We start from the raw sequence: 9,520 nt of genomic DNA, 5'->3' as shown, positions 1-9,520 counted from the left end.
GTAAGCACTACTGGTGTTTTTCTCAAAATATGCGTGGACACAATTTATAGCAAACATCGTCAAGGATCCTCGTTTACAAAGCAAGGCTGGGACATCATTCACAAAACATTCAATGAAAAGACAGGGAGAGGATATGAGAAAAGACAGCTGAAAAATAGGTTGGATAACTTGAGAAAAGAGTGGAAGGCATTTGAGCAGCTAATTGGTAAGGAGACCGGTATAGGGTGGGACCCTGAAAGGAACACAGTGGTGGCATCTGATGAGTGGTGGGAGAGAAAGAAGCGGGTATGAACTAGCTTCTGTTAATTTTTAAGCAGTTAATGACTTTTGAAAATAATTTAACTTTTGTTTACTTTTGGCTTTGCAGGAAAATCCAGCATACGAAAAGTTTAGGCAGCATGGGTTAAAGTTCCGGACTGAATTGGAAACTATATTCAAGGGCACTATGGCATCAGGACAGGATATGTGGTCACCTTCTTCGACCCAGCCTGAGCCACAGAGGGCTGATCAGCCAAATGATTACCGACCCACAATGGATTGGGAAGAAGGTTCAGGGGACAGTGAAGACGGGCTGATAGGTGTTGACACTGGACGCCGTGCAGGAGTTTCGGATGATTTGGACGGTATCAATTTAACTGCAAACACATCAAACACTGCACCCAATATACCTAGTGGTTCAGGGAGCCAAGGAAAGAGGAAGAGAGGTGGAGGGTTGGATAAATACAAGAAGCAAAAAATGCCAGCGACAAAAAGAATAGCAGATGCAGTAAGCTCGATTGAGAAGGCTTCCATTAGTACAGCAGCGGCAATAAACAAAATCTCCAATAGTGATAACACTACTGAGCTGACTGCTGATTTGTTGAGTATGGAGGAAATTGTCAATGACACTCATCTTTGTGTCATGTGTTGTAATCTGCTGGCAAACAAGACTTTCAGGGACATATATGCTGGTCTGAGAGAAAATCGGAAGGTATTAGTGGCTTGGTTGAAGCACAATGCTGAAAATCCACCGCCGTATGCTGCACCTAAGAATCCTTGAGTTGTGCCAGGGGACTTGTTATGACTTCTGTTTTTCTACCTTAATGTTGTATTATGTATTATGTGTTATGACGATGTATTTAATGACTAGGTTTAATGTTGTGTGTTTCGTGACTATGTTTAATGACTAAGTTTAATATTGTATGTTTCATGACTATGTTTAATTATTATGTTAAAGTTTAATGATAATTTGTGTATTATCTTTTCTTTTCTTTTCTTTTTTGTGAAAATTTTTACTTACCTTTAGTATTTATCTATTCACAGGTAACACACATTTATTATGTCTGATTCAACGGAGGGTTGGGGCGAGGGTTGGGAGGATGATTGGGGAGATGAATTGTCTCAATTAGTTCCCGCTTTACATGAACAGACAACACAATTATCAGAGCTAAGTGTGTTAATGGGTCAGTATGTGACACCTTTTCTGTGCAAACAGCCATGTAGAACTAGTGAACAGACTGGTTATTTGTGGGTTCAAGAACTTTTAGACGGGCATGAAGGACGGTCTAAGGATATGTTTCGAATGGACATAGAGACATTTCATCAGTTATGTTCTAAATTGGTTGAACATGGGTTACAAAATACTAAGTACATAGGTGTCCATGAATCTGTTGCCATGTTCTTGAATACAATTGCGCATGGTCAGTGTAATAGGATGATTTAGGAAAGGTTTCAGCGTTCAGGAGAAACTGTCAGTCGGCATTTTCATAGAGTGTTGGCTGCTTGCCTCAATTTATCTCGAGAAAATATCAGGCCAACTGATCCTACATTTTCCTATTGTCACCCAAAAATAGCAAATGATCCACGATACTTTCCATTTTTTAGGGATGCAATCGGAGCAATTGATGGTACCCACATACATTGTACGGTTAGTCAAGCTAGGCAAGACAATATATCAATAGGAAGGGATTTCCTAGTCAAAATGTCATGGCCGTATGTGATTGGAATATGTGCTTCACATTCGTGTTGGCGGGCTGGGAAGGTAGTGCACATGATGCTCGTGTCTTTCATTCTGCTATCTCAACTCCATCCATGAATTTCCCTCATCCACCTGAAGGTATATTTCTTTAATTTCCAAATTAATTATTTTTAAATTCAGCTTCACTTGTATTATTTTCACCTTAACATAATTGAGTCATGATTTTTTAGGAAAATATTATTTGGTTGATGCTGGTTATCCATCACAAATGGGATACCTTGGCCCGTACAGACGTGAACGCTATCATCTCCCAGACTTTAATCGTCACCCAGGATTTACAAATCAGAATGAGGCCTTCAATTATTATCATTCAAGTTTGAGATCCACTATTGAAAGAACTTTTGGGGTGTGGAAGAAAAGGTTTGTAATCTTAAAAAATATGCCCAGATTCAAGTTTCAAACACAGGTCTGCATAGTTTGTGCAACAATGGCTGTCCATAATTTTATCAGGCAAAATTCTCCAACTGATGATCACTTTGTAGAAGCTGAACATAGAAGTGTAATAGATGAAGACAATAATCATGCAGCTGGTGAGGCATCCTCGTCAAGTTTAACATCTGTCGCACAAATGAATCGTGTTCGTGACTCAATTAGGGACCAAGTTGTGCAAAGCTTACTATCTAATTAGTTATGTGATTTCATTTACTTTAATTAGAGACCAAATGAATTTTAATTTATATTCATGTTTGTCCATTATGTATATTTCATTAATTATCTATGATGTGTTTTTAATTTTTTTCTCCGTAATAAATATTTTTATTTCATAATTTCACAAATAAACTATTTATGTTTTATCATAATAATTTTATACTTTTTTTAAAACTATTATCAAATTAAAAACATAAAATTTTAAAAACTACTATTCAATAAAGTCCATGCCCTTTTTAGTCATTTTACACCTAAACTAACTTTTTCATTCATCATCCAAACAACTTTCAGCTTTTTCAACTGACTTTTCAAAATCACCTATCTAAACATACTCTAACTGACTTTTACTCTAACTTCAGTTACAAAAGTCAGTTGAGCTAGAAGTCAGTTTTGCCCAACGCCAACCCAAACATACCCTAAGATGGTTAATGGTTTTTCATGGTCTTAATGAATTGCCTATTATTGTGTATTATGAAATTAGGTCCATGAGACACCAAGAAAGAGGAATGGAAAAATTGTTCAAGCAATCTTAGTGGTTGGAAAGTAAAAGGAGCAAGAAGAAAGCTTAAAGGTTATAAGGTCAGAACTTACCTTTCTTGTGTGCTTGATGTGTATATTTATGTATTGATGTGCATTATATGATTTGATGATTTTATGAGATGTTAATGCTAGTATGGTGCTCTATTTCATTGATGTTTTCCATGGCCATGCATGTTAATATGAAACATTGAGCATAAGAATATGTTATAAGTAAGCATGAGTTAGATCAAGTAAGCATGTCATACACTTGCATGCATAATGGTAATATTGCTACTGAGATTCTCCCTAATCTCACTCTGCCTTAACCAACCCTAATAGGTGATAATGATCAAGCAAATGATGCATGAAGTGGAAGTAAGGAAAGAGGAAAAGAATTGAAGAAAGTTATCATATTACATTATATAATTTGTATACCAATATATGTTATAAATGTGCCATTGATGGTATGTGATGATAAATGATGATGATGACTTGTATAATTGGCTATAATGCTGTATGGGAATGGCTAATGCATGAATAGTATTATGCATGGAAGGAATTAATCATGAATTGTTGATGCAAATAAGAGGCATAAGTTATCCTTAAATGAGTCACAAAATAGTGACGGAGTGGAACTGAGGCAAATGATTGATTCTGCAAGTGAAATTCGGTATGATTAAAATACACATCCTTGTCTTTAAAACAAGTGGTACATCACTTAAAATGGATGTATATACTAAGAGTTATGCTTAATCAAAATTGGGGCAAAGAAACTTAAAAGTACAGTTTTTACCAAATGAATAGTGAACTTCAACAAATAAACTGTACGAATTGGCATGGGTTAAGGCCATATTTATATTTTTTTTCCTATAGAGAATTGAAAGAGCTTCAAATAGAATTTTGAACTACTTTAATACAATTTTCTATAATTAGTTATAATTTTTCAAAGTTAGATTAAAAAATCTAGAATTTAACCATTGAACAGTAACCCAAGAACCAATTTCAAATTTCAATCTACAAGCTTGTTTCATGAATTGCTTGAGCTGTAATGTAACATCTTGACTTTTAAACCTAGAAGTACTAGAATTAGTTTGAATTAGATAGGCTACTAGACTCTTTTTAGCAGAAGTCTCAAAAGTAAGAAAGAAAGTCAAAGTAATTTTAGGGATTAAATTGCAAAGTAAGAAAGTCATTAGGGGGCAAACGTGTAATTAACATTAAGACTCCAGGAGAGTCTCAAGGGCCTAGAAAGAGAAAAGAGGCTAGATACAAACTAAAGGTTAAGTTAGAAGCCTCAAAAAGATGTTTTATGATGTTAAGTCCAAGTAAGGACTAAATCGTAAATTCGAAAAGTTACGGCCAATAGGGATAAAAATGGAAAGTATAAAGAAAATTCCAAGAAAATCCCAAAAATGGGAAATAGTATCCTAAGACTCTTGTGTGAAGAGAAATAATGAAAATATCCCTGAAGCAACTTAAATGGAATTTATAAGATTATAGACGGTAAAAAGTACGCCGTTTAAGGTAATTATTTGAGATAGCAAGAGACCTAAAAAATGTACAAAAAATGAGGTTAAATAGTTAAAAGGTTGTACATTTGATATTTTTTTCCTTAAATAGGATTGAAAAAGCTTCATGTAGAAATTTGGAGCACCTCCATACAATTTTTTTAGAATTAGTTATGATTTTTCAAATTTGGTGATTGAACCCATTTCTTCTCTTTCATATCAATTTCAGGGTTTTTATTACAGTGTTTAGCTCTTTTTAGTGTTACTTGTGCTTAATTGAGATTGAGAGTCTTCATTTTGAATTAGTATCATTTGGGGGTAAAATTATCATAATTAGTTATTATTTGTATTCAATTGATTTCTAAGATAATTGATACTTCAAGCTATTGCTTTCTATTATAGGACACTCACAAGCTAGAGCCAAGATTGAAGACCAGGAGATTACAACACACAAGATCAAGAGTATCAGTACTGGAAGAGTTTGTTGTGGCGGCGCAACATGGAAATTTCACTAGAGACCTCTTGGGCAATGTTTGTTGTGGTGAAAGTTTGTTTCACCGCGGCAAAATCACAAGATCAAGTAAAGCACTTCTCAAGAATGCTTCACCGTGACGAAACCCCTCATCTCGACAACGTCAGATTCGAGTCAAAATGCGAAAATAGAGCATCTTCTCAAATAATCTAACCCAGATGGACCTTTTAAACCCTTATAAACCCTATTTTCGACCCAACACTACATTCTCTCATCTCTAATACCTCTATTCTTTCATCTTCTTACCTCTCCATCTCCACCTTCTTTCCCATTCATTTCCTTCACTTTTTCTTCATCCCACCTGATAAAGCCCAATTTTTATATATTTTATCCCACATTAATTTAGGATTTAAATGATAATTTTGAGCTTAAATGAACTTTTTATGCATTATTGAATTAATTGGTTGATTTTTGGATTTTGCATAAAAATTGAGATTTTGGATTAAAAATATAGATATTTTGTGCTTTCCTATTTTTGACTTGGAATCAATTTTTCCTATTTCTTTGAAAGCAAGTCTCATATTTTTAGAAAGATTATTTTTAGAAAGTTTTGTACTTTCTTGCCTAATTTTTGTGCATATCTAATATTTAATTTTTGATTATATTTGGATATAATCTACATTAATGGATGCACTTAAATTCTTGTAGATCAAGAAAGGGCACATAGGAAATCCAATGGTGCAAGATTATTTCTTGGAATCTAAGTACAATCCAACGGCTAATATCAAGTGGGTTAATTAGTTACTAATGGGCTTGACCTTTGGATCCACAAAAATTTCCTTTTCCCTCATTATATTATTTTCCTTATTTTTGGAGAAGGGTTCACGCCAAATCATACCTTTTTATTCTCCATTGATTCACGCACGGATACCATTCATTGAACGTCAATTCTCTCCTTTCAACATTATCCCATATTCACCATATACATCACGTCATTCACCCACCAAATTCAATCACCTCTATCTCCATTCATACACGCACAATTCCTCACCATCACCTTCAATTAATTCATGGCTATGGCATCTAATAACCTTGGAGGAGGAGATAATACCATGGAAGCTTAGGCTTACAGGGAGGCAACTTGGGAGGAGCATGAAGGAGACTTGAGCCTTGGGCTAGCACTTGAAGACCACAAGGGAGTGATGTTCCATTCATCTTTTTAATTCAAGGACTTGAAATTATTTAGTTTTAAATGATTTTAAGTTGTATTTTTGTTGAGACAATTTAGTTCTAGATTGTCAATTTTATTCTTGGATTAAATTGATATTTGGATCTTTTGTGCCAAGACACTTGTTGGAATTTATGTTTAGAACCTTTGCATTGTTAATTGAATTTATAATTGAGTTTTCATTATGAGTTTAATTATCAATGTGGTTTGAATTGCAAAATTTGGGTTCTTTTGCCTCTTAATTGTTTAATTAAGTTGGTTGATTATCTGATTGTTTAATTGGATAATTTCAAACATAATTTCAAAATTAAATTGAATTATCTTCATTGGTTTTAATAAGCTTAATTAACTAACCTTATACTGTTATGAGTTCTTTAATAGTTTAAGGGTTTTTGAAGTTGAGGGTTCCCTTTATTTCAAGTAGGTAATTAAGTTTATTAATTCCACTCTCTTATCACTTCCCTTTGGTCTAATTAACTAATTAAGGTTATGAAGGTTAAATCCATGCAAATCCTAAGTTGTCCCCTCTACCGTACCTGAAGAGAAATCTCTGAATTTTTACTTGCTGATCCCCTTTGCTTTCTGATTAATTTTCTTTATTCATTATTTTTATTTTCCTTCAAAAAAACCCCCCAAAAATTGCATTGCATTTATTTAGTTTAATTTAATTTTCATATAGATTTTAGGATATTTGCATTTTCCATTTAGAATTAGAATTTTGCATTTTAGTTTAGGTCCAATTTATTGCATTTTTTTATCACCTAAATTTTCACCTAAAGAAACCCACAACTTGCTCCTTGGAAGTAATGACCTAGGTTGATCCTAAACTACAAATTAATTAGGACCTAGTTTAATTGAGTGCTTTAACGACAGAGGCATCATCAATTTTGCATTTCCTTCTACTCCTAGCTGCTATAGCTGAAGATTTCACTCTGGTTGGAGCTGTTATTGATGTTATGGAGAGCTAGGGTTCCACCCTCTTGAAGATGGTGGAGTGGCTTGAGTTTCTAAGCTTCAAAGTTTTAGTTTTTAGCTATGTATTTATGGTTTCCTAGGTCTAGGATTTGTAATTCTTAGTTAGAAACTTGGATTATTGCTGTAATCATTGTTTAATGATTTATATTTGTAGTTTGGATTGGTTAATGTTGAATTTTGTGCTTCAATATATGTGGTTGCGTATATGTTTTCTTGTAACTCTCTTGATTCTCCTTATCTTGCATAGTTATGTTTTGATATTGAGTTGATTTTGGGTTACATTAAACCAATTGCATTGATCATTCTCAAATTTCACATTAGGAGGGATTAACAATGTTTTTATTAATAAAGTTCATTGATTTAAATATTGGACTCAATGGATAATTGAGGTTGTTATTCAAGAAAACCTAATGATTTTAAAAAAACTCCGAATATCTTAAGTAAACTATGATTGCCATCAAAACCATTTTCAAGAGGTTTCCTATCATCCATTTCCATTCCATCATCATTTTATCAAAAATCCAAAAATATAGTAGCTTAGGTTTATTTTCATTGCATATAGTTTAGTTATAGTTCAAGCTGCTTTGCTAAACCAAAAACCCATTTATCCCCTTTTCAATTGCATATTTTCATTGCATTTAGTTAGCTTAGGTCATCAATAAAGGCTCCCAAAAGTGAACACGACCTGGATTACACTGGTATACTACATCTCTTAGATTCGATTATAAATTTCTTGCATTTGACCCCAAGGCGTAACGACACGGTCAAATCAGACCTCTAATCTGAAAAATGCATAGTAAATAGTGGTTTCATAAATCAACATCCTAGTTATGTTTTTATGAGCTTAAGGCCAGTCAAAGTGGTCAAAAATGGTTCTAAATGGACTCTAAGGTATGATAGAAGTAAGGTGTAACACGTAACGCTTCCAAATGCATACTCTGAAGGGCTAAAGTAAGGATGTTTCATAAGGCATGGTTCATTGCATTTAGTTAGCTTAGGTCATCAATAAAGGCTCCCAAAAGTGAACACGACTTGGATTACACTGCTCTTGGATTCGGTTATAAATTTCTTACATTTGACCCCAAGGCATAACGACACGGTCAAATCAGACCTCTAATCTAAAAAATGCATAGTAAATAGTGGTTCCGTAAATCAACATCCTAGTTATCTTTTTATGAGCTTAAGGCCAGCCAAAGTGGTTAGAAATAGTTCTAAATGTGTTAGGATTAAGATTTTGATGATAACAAAGTAAGTCATATGTGTTTTAGTATGTTGATCGATCATCTGATCGATCAAGGACTTATCGATAAGTTGATAGATAATATCTTTGTACAATCAAGTAACTTAGCAGAAACTTTGATCGATAACTTGTTAGATAATGTGTTGATCGATCAATTGATCGATTATTGTTAACTTAGTTTTGTATAAAAATCTGGAGTAAATTATTGATCACTTGATCGATAATCAAGATGATCGAACATCAGTCAGATAAAGGAATACAAATCTGATAGGCATTTATTGATAACATGATCGATAAACAGATTATCGATGAGAAGACAAGTAAATGGTAATGCGCTCTACTCATTCTATGTTTTTCCTTAGTCACCATTTATTGAGCACTTTATCGATAAGTCATTTATCGATAATATGATCGATCATCAGTACATCACTCTTAAATCATGGTTCTTCAATCACCGGATCGATAATCAAATTATCGATAATATGATCGATCATCGCACTTACATGTCTACCTTGTTTTTCACATAACATGATTGATAAATCAGTTCTTTGACTTTATGGGAGTAAACCTCCTTATCGATCACTTGATCGATCATTCATTAATCAATCACCTATTCAATTAACCTACATAGCATGTGTTTTCACTGAATATACTTTTGCTTATTGTTTATCGATAAGGTTATCTATCATCTATTTATTGATAATGTGTTTGAAAATTATTGCTTTAAATTCTATTCTATAACACTTTGTTTACCGATAACCTAATCGATCAACAAGTGTTTGATCACTTGTTCGATCATAGAGTGATTTCAGTCTAAACTTTAACCAGTCTATTTCTCAAAATTTATCATCTATTTCATTCGAGCTTTTCTCAGCCTTCATGTTTGTCTTAATTCCCTATTTAAAGAGATTCA

General features: G+C 33.6%; 1 protein-coding gene across 1 annotated transcript; it reads left to right on the top strand.

Annotated features, from left to right (window-relative positions):
* Positions 1-445: 445 nt before the first annotated feature.
* Positions 446-1,039, top strand: LOC114754613 (uncharacterized). The gene has a single exon (XM_028943410.1). The coding sequence runs from the start codon at positions 446-448 to the stop codon at positions 1,037-1,039; it is 594 nt and encodes a 197-aa protein (XP_028799243.1).
* Positions 1,040-9,520: the final 8,481 nt, after the last annotated feature.

The sequence above is a fragment of the Neltuma alba genome, unplaced genomic scaffold (genome assembly GCF_004799145.2).
Source record: "Neltuma alba isolate B1F8T4 unplaced genomic scaffold, ASM479914v2 tig00010173_pilon, whole genome shotgun sequence".
Lineage (NCBI taxonomy): Eukaryota > Viridiplantae > Streptophyta > Magnoliopsida > Fabales > Fabaceae > Neltuma > Neltuma alba.
The sequence above is the reverse complement of the archived record's forward strand: the minus strand, read 5'-3'. Positions and strand labels throughout refer to the sequence as shown.

What these genes read in the sequence shown, in the direction of transcription:
- LOC114754613 (XM_028943410.1), top strand. Translation starts at nt 446, where the DNA reads ATGGCATCAGGACAGGATATGTGGTCACCTTCTTCGACCCAGCCTGAG.